This window comes from Osmerus mordax, chromosome 4 (genome assembly GCF_038355195.1).
Source record: "Osmerus mordax isolate fOsmMor3 chromosome 4, fOsmMor3.pri, whole genome shotgun sequence".
NCBI lineage: Eukaryota > Metazoa > Chordata > Actinopteri > Osmeriformes > Osmeridae > Osmerus > Osmerus mordax.
The window spans coordinates 18400334-18415656 of NC_090053.1; the positions used below are offsets into that span (position 1 = coordinate 18400334).

Below are 15323 nucleotides of genomic sequence, written 5' to 3' on the forward strand. Positions count from 1 at the left end.
CGCACTTATACACACATGCACACACACACACACAAACATTTGCACATGCATGTAAACATTACACTCATACGTGTATGTACATATACATGTGCATACATGTGATACGCACACTACTTGAGTACTGTTTCTCTTACTAAGAGAGAAATGGGCCGGGGAGACTAGTTGACCTGATATCTGTTCCTCAGATGTCAAGTCAAATCCAAGGATCAAGCACTTCCAGCTTTCCCACAAACATGAAATGCCATTCTCTTTTTTTCCTTTTACGTTCCACAGGGAAAAGCTGGCATTGTCAGAACCTAAAGAGGGGAGCCGTGGAAAAAAAGAGAAACTAAGTGTACAGTTTCAGCTGCGCTTTCAGGAGGATACAATGTGTCTCCCTGACGTTTTGCTGCGGCAAAATGAGGAATTAGCAGCTCTCTAACCTGACACCTACTGTGAGATTTTTACTTATCATGTGTCAACTTTGTGCTGTTTTAGTTTGAAGCCTGTTCTAAGTCCGCACTACTGTGACCCCTGTGTTTCTTTGGGGTCATGCACTGGACTGTAATGGCCTGTAGCATTTATCTCTGTTAACCATGCATGCTGGCTTGGTTGTTACAAGAGGTTGAGCAACTTAAAACATTGTATGGTTGCCAGAAAACTGTATTTCTGCACACAGAGTTAGAACCTCAGCGTCACAGTAATTTACTGCTGTGTTTATTATACAATGACTCACCCATTATAGTAGTGTATAGTAATTTAGAAGACACTTTCATCTAAAGAGATGCGGAGGATGGAGGAGGATTTAAACCCTCTTGATATGCGGTTAAATGCTCATCCACCAAGCTATACTCATCCACCACATCCCACAAACTGGCGTTTCCACTCATTCACAGGATGTTGTTCTAACCTTTCTGGTCTACCATTGATTTGCTTCCTGTTAAGAAGCATACTATCCAGGCTGATGTCTGTTTCATTGCTTTTATTCACTCTCCAGACCAAGTTCCATTGAGAACATTAGGCCTGTGGGTTAGACAGTGTGTGTGTGTGTGTGTTTTCACTCCATCTGGGTTATTGCTCAACAGGGAGCAGGTTCTATCGTTAAGGGGAGCAGCCAACAGGATCTGAGAGCAACACTTGGAGGCACCATGGCTACTGCTGTTAGCTATGGGCCTCGTGGCAATTGAAGTTGAATCACTTGATTGGATGCGTTATTTTGCTGTCTTAAACATATCCCCGGTTTATTTTTCACTCGTGCAACCAGAGACTTGCGTACAGTGAAGCCAAAAGCATTTCTGTCAACTGGCAATAACATAAAAACCTGTCATTTCAATCAAAAACATCAACACATTTGTTTGTAGTTCAGACATACTATGTATCCTGTAAAACCATGTGCCTGGTGTCATTTGGTACTTTTATGGATTGATGTATGTGTGTGATAAATACTCAAGGACATGTTTGATTTTGGCCACCTAGATAAATATACCATATCACTGGGCTTCAGTCATACAAATATTTACAATCCAGTGGACTATCTGCATGGAGCTGAACTAGTTGTTTTGGAGCCGTGTTGACTTGCTGTTCTTAGGCTTTCGTTTGCGACTGCACGTTGTGAAGGTGTTTCTCCACCCACAGGCACTGCTGCCTCTGCTACCACATGTTTGGGTCTGTAGGTAAGAATTAAACGAGCAGGCCTATGGCAGCACATGCCCAGCTTCAGTTCTGCACCCTGACCATGAGGAGAGTTGTTGTGTAGGATCCTGAGCTCTGGGAAGCCCAGCTGAAACCCCCAGGATCCGTCCTCCAGATTCAGTTTTCAACCTTGGTTGTTCATTCATCTTTTTACTCAATGTTATTCCTTAAAGTAAAACTACGAAACAAGTACTCTATACGTTTGTTGGCACGGTCTTTACACTTGGGACATAGTGTTGCTTAGTGTTGATCCTTCACTTTAGACTCAGTTGCTAATGTGAAAGGGACAAACAGTGTATTACATCGACTTAAACGTAGACAGTCTGAGGGTTTACGGTAAGCTTTTTTCGGAATGTGACTTTCAAAGATTGGGTTTTATGCAGGATTAAATGGTAATGATCGGAGGTATCCATGTTTTGATCCAAGATAGGATAAACTTTTTTGCCCCCAAGCCAAAGCACTTAAATGCCACTATGGCCATAAATTTGCAGATGTAAATGGATAGTACGAACAATTAGAAAGCATGCTATTTGCCCTGGGTAAAGGCGGCTGACAAGTGTGGATTACAACTTGTGCTTGTTATATGACAGGTGAATTGGTGGAGACATTTTCCATGGGTGCTGCTCTTAGCTTGACGTGTGTGTGCTTGCGTGTGTTCATGTGTGTGCGCTTGTGTGTGTGTGTGTGTGTGTGTGCACAGATCCAGAGCTGCACCCAGGAGGAGGATGGCCAGGCTATCTTCTGCACAACTCCCTCTCTGAAGGACCTGAACCTGCAGCTTCCAGTGGTCACGAAGGTGGCCTTCGTGCTGGATGGCTTCTTCACGCCACAGTTTGACCTCATCTATGTGGAGGACCCCCGCTTTGAGGACTTCCAAAAGCCCACCATCTCCTCCAAAGGCAACAAAATCATACTGGAGATCAAGGTAAAATCAACGTTTAAGGCACCCTTGTTTAGCATCACCCTTGAGTCACGTAGCTTTTCGTTATACCCAGCTGAGAAAGCCATTTGAAAATCTTTTAAACTCCTCCACCACAGGAAGTGCAACTGATGGACAGGGAAGTCCTCTTTGAACATACATGCAGAATCTCGGTTCTCTATCTCAATCTCTGGGACTGTCTGGGTTTGATTTACACGTCTCGTATCCTTGATCCGTCTCCTTCCTACATGTTGACCTGGTCAGGGTAGGGAAGGAAGCAATACTGAAACAAAACAGGAAAAGGAATCTGTTTCCCTTTGCCCCCCCCCCCCACACACACACACACACAAACACACAGCCATTTCTCCTCTGCAACCCTCGGCGTATTCTGTCACATTGTTCAAAGGTTCCTGTCAAAGCCCTTGACATATTAATTGTGAATATTCGGTCGAGAAACACAGCGGTTCGGTTCAAAAAATGTGAACAATGAAAAACAGAGTGCTCCTTTTTGTTTTCACCGAGTGGCAGCTGTGCGGTCTGACTCGCACGGGACCTCTGGCTCCTTTCGTTTCCCAGGCATGACCTTGGCCCCAACACCACTCCCCCTCCACCATATCGTACCACGCCACCAGCCCCCTCTAGACTACATTTTCTACAGATATTTGTCTTGGCTTGCATAGAGGATTTGCGTGTGTGTGTGTTCGCCTGTGTTTGTGTGTTCCGCATGTGTGTGTGTGTACAGTGCGGGAACAGGTGCGGACCTTTACTCGGTGTCAAATTGGAAAATCCCAGACTGTCACGCAGGGAATGTGATCATTCTTTTTATTGCCTGCTGCTTTGCTCGTACAGCACAGCTAAAGAAGAGGGAGGGTGTTGTGTGTGTGTGTGTGTATGTGTGTGTGTGCGTGTGTGTGTATGTGTTCTTGAACAAAGCAATGCGGCATATAGTATTAATAACCACCAAGACAATTTGGGGGATGTTAGGAAATGTTTAGAAAGGGGCAGGCAGAGAGGAAGAGATACATGGAGAAAGGGAGAGCAAAGAACTAAGACCAAAACTAAGACACATAGATAAAGCTATCGAATGAGAATGAGAGAGCCAGACAGTTGGAGCTCAGTTTCCCATCACACTGGACTGATGGAGCATATGCAACACGCATCTGCGTGTGACAGATGTCTAACCCTCCTCTCTCTCTCTCTTTCTCCCTCCCATCTTCATCAACCCTCCCTGGACCTCCCCCTTTCTCTGTTGCTCACTCTCCTTCGCTCTCTCTCTCTCTCTCCATCACTCTTCTGTCTTTCTTCTCTCTCTTCTCTTTCTTTATTTACTTTCTTCTCTGTCTTCTCTTTCTTTCCCATTCTTCCACGTGTGCTGAGAAAATATTCTCTCTGAACCTTTTGTAGCATTTGATTGCTACATTATAATAGCTGCCATGGTGACTCATAGTAGGTGTATAGCAATGTTTTTCTTCTTTTGGCATTTGACTTAATATTGTGCTTGATGAAACTGAATAGACTCCTCAGTTGCCAAAGGAATGAGTCTCTCTCTTTCTCTCCCCTTTTCCAAGGGTCCTCGAGTGGACATAGAAGCCATGAAGGGGAACTTGTTGAAGGTGTCTAACTGGACCTGTGAGCATGTCCTGGTGGTGGGAGACACTCTGGAGTGCACCATTCCTACCCAGCTGCAGGCCACCACCAAGGAGCTGGAGGTTGAGGTGAGGACACCATCACACACACCGTCGTGATGCTAATAGAAACAATAACAATCACTCACTCGATTATTCACGCACTCACTCACGCACTCATTCACTCACTCACTCACTCACTCACACACTCTGTCTTTCTCAGGAACTCTCTCTTTTTCTCTCTCTCCCATCCATCCATCTCTATTTCTCGCCAACCTTTTCTCCTTCTCTCTTGCATTCACACGCACCGTCCTCAGAGAAGCCTCCCGATCTCAAACTCCTCTGCTACGTTCCCAAGCAACCCCATCGCCTCCACCCCTGGTCCCACTCAGGACCGAGTCTGAGCCCTCCGGGTTCCTCTCCCTCTGCTCAGTGACGGAGACCACTCCAGTCCTCCCCTTCAGACAGCCTCTTGTCTGCAAAGACCACTTCAAACCACCCCAGATCCCTTGGACCCCCCCCCCCTCCCAGTTTAGCAGGGTCAGCTCAATGCAGGCCTTGTTCCCCCTCCGAACAGGACAGAGTGGTCTGAATGTGAGTGGTGTGGGTATAAGTGTGTGTGTGTGTGTGTGTGTGTGTGTGTGTGTGTGCACGTGTGTGTGTGTGTAAATGTGAGGCATAGACAGAAACCTGGACAAGGATTTGCGTGTGTATGTATGTATACAAAGTACAGTACATGATGGTGGAAGGGATGACAAAGGATGCGTGTGTGAGAGAGAGAGAATGTTTATTTTCTGGCTGTGCATTCGTTTGACAGTTAGTTGCTGTCATTGAATCACAGCGAGTAATATAGACAGATTCCCCCGCCAGGAAAATACCACCGTATTTACTGTAATACTGGCCCTCTCAAACCATCAAGCTACCGTACAACTGGATTTAAGTGCCATCCAAACTGTTGTAGCGTGTTGGTCATGTAGTTTGAAGCCTGATTATTTTTAAGATGCTGTCACATTCATGGCTCGATTGATTTCATTTGGACTCAAATGTGTAATTTATAATCCAAAACTTCAAGGTGAAACATTATACTTGTTCAGACTTTCAAATCAAAACTTTAAAAAGACAGTGTAGAAACACGGAGGTTCCTACATTTCCTTTAAGCACCCCAGACACCATCAGCTGGATCACCAATGACATGTGAACTGACCTTCAGCGTAAAGTGTTTTTCTCCAAGTGGGGTTAGCCAATATCCCAAGCCCCCTATCACACACACTCCGTAGTCCCACACGCCCTCGACTGAGCCAGACAGGCCCCTGACCCTCATTTCAAACGTAGACACACACACACACACACACATCTCTAACTCAAAGCAGCCAAGTAAACCTCATTTCCAGCAAACTCAATAAAGAGAGAGGCAATATCACTGATCCAATCTGCCCTCTCCATCTGTGGCTCCAAACCACTGCCAAGGAACCCCACGCGTTCTGAACGTAGGACCGGCGATAACGCACGCGTGCGTCGCTGCGCGGGGTGCACGCGTGTCGCTGCACGGGGTGCACGCGCAAGCACGGGACCAGATCCACGACACGTGTGCATCTTACATATTCCGACACTCCTTCGTGGGACAGTCCAGTGTGCGTCTGAGCGTCTGCTAAATGACTCAATGTGTCTGATCTGATGTTCTCCTCTGTCCCTAGTGGCGCCAAGAGTCGTCCTCAGTCATCCTGGGGAAGGTGGTCCTGGCTCAGGAGCAGGACTACAGAGGCCTGGTGGGGGGGAGCGTGTGTGTGGGCCTGATGCTGCTCCTGCTCTTCACTCTCTGCGTCTGGAGGAGGAGGAACAAGCACATCGACGGTAGGCGGCGTGCGCGTGCATGTGTGTCTGTACGCTCCAAGGCATTCCCCGTGCCACTAACTGCGATGTCGTGATGGGTGATGGCCTACGTGTTTTCATCTCGAGATAAGGGGTGTTGGTTTCCGGTTGGTTCGTGTGTGTGTGTGTGTGGGGGGGGGGGGGTAATGGGGGTGTGTGTGTGTTTGGTGGAGCGTGCGAGGGGTAGTGTGTGTCTGAATGCGTTTTGGGATGATGGGAGCACTGGTGGAGCACTCTGTCCTTCATGGGCGCGTTTCCCCTTCTTTTTTTGCATTCTCCCTTCCTCGTCCTCAACTGTCTTTCCTCTTTCCCACTCCACCATCCCCTCACCCTCTAAGCATTTATCTCTCTCCATCCATCCTCGCCATCCATCCATATCTCCCCCCCCCCCCCATCATCTGTCTTTTATCTCTCACCTAAACCATTCTGCCGCTCCCCCAAACTGCACCCCACATTCTCCGCGTTCAATATTTTCCTTGCTCTTCCTTCCTCCTCTCTTCATCTCACTCTCTCTCTCTCGCTCTGTCTGTGTCGCTCTCTCTCTCTCTCTGTGTCGCTCTCTCTCTGTCTCTGTGTCGCTCTCTCTCTGTCTCTGTGTGTCGCTCTCTCTCTCTCTCTCTGTGTCGCTCTCTCTCTGTCTCTGTGTGTCGCTCTCTCTCTCTCTGGTTTGTAGATCTATCTGAGGGTAAGGTGTGGTATGACGGTCGGGCACACATCCAGCACCTGGACATGTTGGCTAACGCACGGAGCGTCAGCCCCACTAACGAAATGGTCTCCCACGAGTCGGTGGACTATAGAACCACCCTGCTGGAGGGTACGTGGTCATTCTCGCAAAACCTAAATCTTGGGCCGGCTTCTTTTTGGGGTGTCTGTCGGGTAGCTGTCACTAAGTGGGCTTTCTCTTCCGAACCATTGCTAAAGCTACCTTTAACTGCAATGCTTTGTCTGCTGGTTATAATTCCGATTCAAAGGTTGTTGTTTTGTCTTTTTTTGCCAACTCCAAAATGGGATTCTACCAAATAAGAGTCTCACTGAAAATGTTGCATTTTGAAGTTTTGAAGTCATCAAAGGAAAGATAAATCTAAAGCTAGTGTGGCAGGGCTCCGGTTTCCCCCCCCCCACACACTTCTTCCCTTTGTAGTCAACCCTCTCTCTGGTCATGGGACCCTAGTCCCTAACTCCCGGACTACCATTGACCTTTGACCCCCCCCCCACTGTATCTTACAGACCAGGGTGCAGAGAGGCCAGAAATGTGCCGGCACCCCCCACACAGGGAGCTGCTATCCCCCAGGCTAGTCGGGATGGGGGATGGGATGGTGCTGGGAGCTGAAGGGGAGCTGGTGTCCCCTCTGCTCTCTGCTCCGGTCCACATCGACCCGTCCTGTCTCCACCCGGACCTTCTGAAAGAGGTTCAGCACGTGGTGATCGCCAGGGACCATCTTCTACTGCATTTGAACCAGGTCATCGGGAGAGGTGAGCAAACAGACACACGTGTGGGTGGGAAACGTGAGCCTGGCTTCAGGCTCATCTCACACATCCTGTCGATGGTTTTACACTCAGTTAGGGACACTTGAAAACCCATTAGAGAAGCCAGATACAGTAGCAAGAGGCTACATGGGGGAGAAAATCCTAGTCATACACCCTTAATTGGTGACATTATCAAAAACACCCAGACATGAACACCACCTCAAATTGCATTTTGTGGTTGAAGTGGGTATTCACCAAACTATATTCAATTCAGTGCAGGACCTTGGAGAAAATCTGATGTTCCCACAACGTTAGGAGAATGTCGTACAAAAACCTTCCTTATTCCTCAAGTTAGGGCCTCAGGGTGGAAGCCGAAGATAGTTAGGGTGATTTGTTTCTGGAGCAGAATTCCGATGCCCATTGTTGGATTGTGTTCAGAAACCCGACACCTCTACCCATCTGCAGGGACGTGATACTGTAGGCTGTTGTCTGGAAAATTCTCCATGTTCAATGATCACACATATGCATAGAAAATAGTACTTTGGAACATTCTAACATTTGATTATTGGATTAAAATGTATATCATGATGTATTACAGTAGGTGTATTACAGTGTTTTAGTGGTACATTTCTTCTTTTGGCTTTAGACCTAACATTGTGCTTGATGAATCTGAATAAACTTCTCAGTTGCCAAATCAATAACTCTCTCTCTCTCACACTATCTCTCTCTCTCTCACTCTCTCTCTCTATGTCTTTCCCTGTCTCTCTCAGGTCATTTTGGTTGTGTGTTCCATGGGACCCTGTTAGAAACAGATGGCCAGAAGCAGCACTGTGCGATCAAGTCCCTCAACCGTGAGTATCAACCCTTGTGCCGTGTCTATCTGACCTGCAGTACTAGGCTTGTCTATCTGACCTGCAGTACTAGGCTTGTCTATCTGACCTGCAGTACTAGGCTTGTCTATCTGACCTGCAGTACTAGGCTTGTCTATCTGACCTGCAGTACTAGGCTTGTCTATCTGACCTGCAGTACTAGGCTTGTCTATCTGACCTGCAGTACTAGGCTTGTCTATCTGACCTGCAGTACTAGGCTTTTTCGGTCCTACTTTTGTTATCTACACAAGTTAAAGTTACATAGCGCCCATATGATATCACCATGCTATGTTACAATAACATTAGCAGCTTTATCTCATCACGACTGGATGTTCTGGAACAAGCTGATGCAGACTTGCGGACATGATTGTGATGAACGACCTCCTGGTGGCGTGGATGACATTAGGATCTTCTTTAACCATGTAACCTGTCACTTTGACCAGAGAGATTAATGGTTTTGATGGGGGTCATAGCTACCAGGCCTAATACACTAACAAATAGACTTACAGGGTAGTCCCTAATGCTTTAACTTTGTCGCTGACTTCTCTGAGAGGGAGTTTCTACAAAAAATTATTCCTGATTTTAGAGATTGTGATAATATTTACTATTGTTTTGTGTGTTTGTGTATTGTTATTGTGTATTTGTGTGGCATTTTATTTCTTCATATTTTTTGTTTAATTTGCTTTTATACCATGCCAAAATGGCCTAATTAATTTTTACTTAAGTATTTTTTCATTTTGCTGTCATGGTTACAGTGAAAGGGTCATCAGCTGTTTCATCCTAGCTAAACAAGATTCCATTTCTAACCAGATTAGCAGGAGAGGGGTTCAAGTGTTGTGACACCAGGAGTCCTGATGTGATTGTCCGGTGGGAATGTGTTCTGCTGTTGTGTGGAGTAGGGGGAGGGTTATGGGCTCAGATATGGAAATACACTGACTGGGTGCCCCGGTCTCCACTGCTGGTGCTTTGACTGGCACAGACATTTTGAGGATTGGTGCTTTGTTCATGAAAATATCTACAAATTGTGTATAGAAATGTCACCACTGGCAACACAATTTAGTCATTAGAATTCAAGTGACTTATCAGTTGAAAGCTTATCACTTTAATCTAAAAGGTATTATTCAATTTATGAATAAAACTCACTGCTTGACTGACTTCAAACTATACCCGAGTGACACAAAGGTGTATTTGATGTCCATACTGGCTTCATCCCCCTCCTTCTATTACTCCCCCAGGCATCACAGACCTGGAGGAGGTGTCCCAGTTCCTGAAGGAGGGCATCATCATGAAGGACTTCTGCCACCCTAACGTGCTGTCCCTGCTGGGCATCTGCCTGCCCCCCGAGGGCTCCCCTCTGGTGGTGCTGCCCTACATGAAACATGGGGACCTGCGCAACTTCATCAGGGACGAGACCCACGTAAGGGTGTTTGACATGGGCGCACTCTCGCACACACATCACACAGACTGGACACCATGCGGGAAAACACACTTTGTGCACGTACAGTCCCCTCACACACTCACATATACAGTAGTAGGCCTTCATGCATGCACGACAAACACACATTATCACACGGCGTGACACAGATGCATTTACTTACTCATACAAATACACACACATGTGTTTACACAAGATTTCAACGGCTAACCTAATCCCTTGCATCAACTTGCAATTATTTTGAAAACTATCCAAGACAAATATTCTCAGGCTGAAATGACCACCATGTACATAATATTGTCTTTTCTTTTGATGTGATGTTTTCTCAGAACCCCACAGTGAAGGACCTGATGGGCTTTGGCCTACAGGTGGCCAGAGGCATGGAGTATCTGGCTAGCAAGAAGTTTGTTCATCGAGACTTGGCTGCGAGGAACTGCATGTAAGCTTCTTCTGCCAACTCGCATAACTGTGACTGACGCCATGTTGAGATTTACTGCTTGATATGGAGTAGCATTCCATCATATTTAACATACACTCCTGTGAATAGACAGAAGATAAGCAATGTAAGATATAGAATACAATTATAAATGGGTTTACAATGGGTTTACATAAACTTCATTTGAAGATGGAATAACATGGGTTTTTTGTATGTTCTTTTGAGATGAAAATCTTCTTTGGTATCTCTTCATTTTTTTTTATACAAAAGAGAAACCCTCCGTAGTTTCAGTTCAAACCCTTTAGATTTTCCCCCTAAGCCTTCCAGAAACCTCTCGACTGAACAGAAGTGTTCTATTCAGAACCATAAGGTTCTCTGGCACCTGTGTCCAGAGGGTGATATCTTACATTACATAATGTGTACATCATTTGTGTTATATGTGTCTCTGTATACTGTGTGAGTTTTGGTTGACCCCTGGGCTCTGTATACTGTGTGAGTTTTGGTTGACCCCTGTCCCCCTTCCTCTCGCAGGCTGGATGAGAGTTACACAGTGAAGGTGGCAGATTTTGGCCTGGCCAGGGACGTATATGACAAAGAGTACTACAGCGTCCACAACAAGAGCGGCGTCAAGCTGCCGGTCAAATGGATGGCTCTGGAGAGTCTGCAGACGCACAAGTTCACCTCAAAGTCTGACGTGGTGAGTGTCTTTACGCTTGTGCGGAACATGCTTACTCCCCTCAGGAAGTTTTACAATATACCTAATTTAGAGTAAAGATACTGTATGGGGGGGGGAAAGATTCATGAGGAGAAAAACAAATTAGCCCTGTAAAGTGACATGCGCGATTCATTTTGTGTTTTTTCTTTTTTTTAAGTGGTCATTTGGCGTGTTGCTATGGGAACTGATGACCCGGGGAGCCCCGCCCTACTCGGACGTGAACTCGTTTGACATGACAGTTTTCCTGCTGCAAGGGAGACGGCTGTTGCAGCCGGAGTTTTGCCCTGACACACTGTGAGTGGTAACACACACACACAAACACACATTGTACTAAGGTACTCCCAAACATATAGAGCTGACAGCAGCTTTCATTGACACAGACACACACGAAACACTGTCTCACATAAACACACATTCCTGTCCTTGACCTTGACCACTACATGTAGAGCCATAGCTCAGTGCTTCTGCTTGGCATAGGACTCAAGATGAACTGAGGCCCATTGTTAAATCAGCCCAGCACACGGTCCACTGAAGCTTAAGAGAGAGAGAGAGGGGAGAGAGATATGGAGGGAGAAATAACTTGTGTAGCTACACTTTTGGCTTCATAACACTAAAACTGTGGCAACAGAACGTTATCTTAATGATAAGCCACTGGAAGTTTTTCTCCGTCTATCTCTGACCAATGAAAGCGTCTCCCTATAGTGTATGAGTCTTAGTGTATCAGTTTTAAAGTTTTTTTTCTGATGTGCGAAATCAAGAGGGGGATAACTAGATAATCCAGTTCCAAATGCTTAAATCCTTTTCACTTTAGAAATACCACAAAGGTACAAAATACCCAACCAGCTCTAACAACCTTGCACATATCTGTCTGAGGTAGTTGAGAGCCAACTTCTAAAAGCACACACTTCCAACCCAAAAAGACAAGTAGGTTTTATAGGATAATATTGTTCTACCATGTATTTGCCTCGTTCAGCCTTTCTTTTCCCCTCCTGCCCCCAGGTACAACGTGATGGTTGAAAGTTGGCACCCCAAGCCAGAGCACCGGCCTAACTTCTCCGAGCTGGTGTCCCGCATTGCATCTATTTTCTCCAGCTTCAGTGGCGAGCACTACATCCTCCTCAACACCACCTACGTCAACATCAACAAGATGACCCCTTACCCCTCCCTCATCCCGCCTTTACCCGCCTCAACCTCCAACCTGCCCCCCTTTCCTCCCTCCCCTCCCTCTCTCGGCACCCTGGAGCGGTAGTGCAGCACCTGAGAGAGGGGGAGAAAGACAGAGAGAGAGAGAGAGAGAGAGAGAGAGAGAGAGAGAGAGAGAGAGAGAGGGCAAGAGAGAAAGAGATGAAAGAAAGGCACCATGATAACGGTATGGGAGAGGGATGGAAAAGGAAAAAGGAAGAAAGATAGAGCGAGAAGGGGTGAAAGGAGATGTGTGAAGGACTGTGAGTGTGAAGTACTGTACAACAGCTAGACACTGGACGGTATGCCTAAGAAAACACAAAGCCAGAATACTGACATGCTTATGTGTATATTTAGTGACTCTACATCTTCACAAGCATCAACTGAACGACCAGGATTTTTATGAACTCTCAGGACATCTTATTTTGGAGCTCAGAAGAACTCTGGGTGAACTGAGGTCAATCAAGGACTGTTACACAATATAGGATATGGGATATGGGAGTTTCTTGAAAAGGCTGACATTGACAAAAGGTATCATCTCAGAAGCACAAACCTTTCAATGACTACTCTGCCCCAAAGCAACACCTGAATTATTGGAATACAGATCCTCTCATGGCTGTGGGTGGCATGGGTGGCAGTTCGGGAGGTGGATCTCAAGCCTCTTCGCAACCATACCTTCAAGTGAAAACTCAGCGACTGAAGGTCGTATTGTGTTAAACAAGACAAAGCGACGCCTCTGCACTGTTATGGTGCTACTTTCAATCTTCTCCCCTTATTCTCTCGCATGCCTCCGCATTTGGACTAAACCCAGCTTCCTCACCTCACAAAGAAAAAATCTGGTAGAGAACTCCAGCTATCGGCGGTATCAGTTACACTAGAAACAGAAGAGTATTGTGAGTTTGCATGAGGATTGATAACGGACAAACAAAGTCATGGCGGAATCCATTCACCATAACTTGCCGTCACGACAGGAAGTGAGTTCCAAGCCAGGCAACCTTCTGGCTGAATGAGAACGTTGCTGGCCAGATGCGAGGCAGGTGAGTTTTGGACTTACGAATGAACACTGTTGTTGTGAGAGTAGCGTTGGATATAAGTGGGTAAGAAAAAACGCGATAGTTTATGTGTGTAATTATCTTTGACAACTCCCTTTTGATGTTTCTCTAAAGGGAGTTGTGCCTGAGTCACCTGTGTGGAATCCGCAGATGTTTCCAAGTTAAAATTGCCAGTATGTGTGTGTATTTTTTGTGTCCTCTTAGCAAGCCACCCCTTTAGCTTGAAACTACCTGTGATAATGTGGATGATGTACATTTCATGCATGAGAATTAAGCTCACACTTGAAAGTTGAAACATTTCCAAAGTTGGCTGTTTTGTACCATGCCATGGCCATAGCAAGGCACTACATAATCTCAAAGTCTGCCATCAATCCAAAAAATCCCCCCTAAAATGTCAAAGACCTCATGACAGCTATTTACTCATTTGGAAAATATGCCTCAAAGTTAAACAGTACCTTTGCCTTTTATTTGTGTAGCATTATTTTTCTTCTTCTTTGAAAGGCTGCTGTCTGAATTAACCCTGTTGATGGACAGATATGAATGTTTGTATTAAACAAAGTGCAGTGCTCTATTACTGAATATAATTGAGCCTAGAAGTTGGTTCAATATAACGCTAGAAGATGTATATGATTGCAACATCAATGAACAAAGCAACTTAAATAATTCAAGTTTCAATTAAGCACTGCCATTTGTACAAAATACATGTTATAATAGAAATAATAGTGAATTTTAGCCTCCGTGGAATTTGTATGCTTTACTGTGGTAAATGTGTATATAGGTAAATGTTGATACGTCTTTGTGTATAGGTCCTGTATGCACAGTATAGGAACTGGAACTAGCAACACTTCTTTAAATTCAAGACCACTTTTCATTTAGCATTAAAAAGTGTTGTGCTTGCTTTTCTCTACCCTATTTGTATATTGTACAATGTATCTGTAAAAGCTTTGTCTTTGATATTGTCTCTATCAAATGATGAAGGTACATGTGACTATTTTATGTTCTCTGACTGAAACAGTGTAATAAAGCATTATTATCAGAGGGAGTCTGTTTACATCCCGTCAGTCTTGAATTGAAGGGTGACAGCCCGTCATCTTATGTCTTTAATGACTACCTGCTTTCATACAGTCATGGTCTTGTCACTGTCTCACTGTTTCCATATGATGTATGAGAGGGGAATGCATTGTGTAATACCTGCTTTTCAATTTATCTGACACCAATCCTGTTGTGTGTGATCTGTGATTTTCCTAAGGAGGAAAGAAGTGGTCTAAATCCTTCGAACATTGCAACAGTATGTTAACAACATCTGGATAAATAATACTTGCGTCATTAATTAAGATTAAGCTATAATAGAAATGGCATGAACACCTAAGTTGAATGAAAAGTCCAAAGTTTGACCAACTTTGGGCATGTGGACCCATAGATATATATAAAGACTAGATGTCTTACGGCGGGGTCTAGAACGTCCGCACATGGCGGCCATCTTGCTACAGTCAACTCGCTCACCCATAACATTGTGTTGGTGCTACATGTACTTTTTAAATGACCATAACTTGCTCAATTTTCAACCGATTTTTTAACGGTTTGGTTTGTTATCAACGTCAGAGATGTCGTTATGCCACTGCATACTTCTATTCTATTTGAAAAAGAATAACATAATTATTCATAAGTATGCAGTGGCATAACGACATCTCTGACGTTGATAACAAACCAAACCGTTTAAAAATCGGTTGAAAATTTAGCAAGTTATGGTCATTTAAAAAGTACATGTAGCACCAACACAATGTTATGGGTGAGCGAGTTGACTGTAGCAAGATGGCCGCCATGTGCGGACGTTCGACTCCGTTGTCCGGCAACGCGGACGAGACGTCTACCCTTTATATATATATCTATGTGTAGACCCACCTGTTCGCTTTTGTTCTGTGTCTGCTGTTTTGCAACCTTTACTTGGCTGATGGGGACCTTTGACCTCTCATGTCACCTGACTCTTTCCCCTTTTGGCCATGATGCATTATTGTCTAGACAGGGATAACAAGTCTAGACCTACAGTAGCAGTGGATGTGGCCTTTATTACAACTCCGGGTTG

The 15323-nt window shown here is 45.2% G+C and overlaps 1 protein-coding gene across 1 annotated transcript in view; it reads left to right on the forward strand.

Annotated features, from left to right (window-relative positions):
• The window catches only part of met (MET proto-oncogene, receptor tyrosine kinase), a 38670-nt gene extending 24394 nt beyond the window's left edge, over nt 1–14276 (forward strand). The window contains exons 11-21 of the mRNA XM_067235313.1: nt 2372–2596; nt 4159–4305; nt 5910–6066; nt 6758–6898; nt 7312–7557; nt 8322–8402; nt 9656–9837; nt 10185–10294; nt 10823–10988; nt 11164–11300; nt 12006–14276. Coding sequence (XP_067091414.1) covers nt 2372–2596; nt 4159–4305; nt 5910–6066; nt 6758–6898; nt 7312–7557; nt 8322–8402; nt 9656–9837; nt 10185–10294; nt 10823–10988; nt 11164–11300; nt 12006–12255 — 1842 coding nt within the window. The 3' untranslated portion in view covers nt 12256–14276. The remainder of the gene's footprint in view (nt 1–2371; nt 2597–4158; nt 4306–5909; nt 6067–6757; nt 6899–7311; nt 7558–8321; nt 8403–9655; nt 9838–10184; nt 10295–10822; nt 10989–11163; nt 11301–12005) is intronic.
• The last annotated feature ends 1047 nt before the right edge of the window (nt 14277–15323 follow it).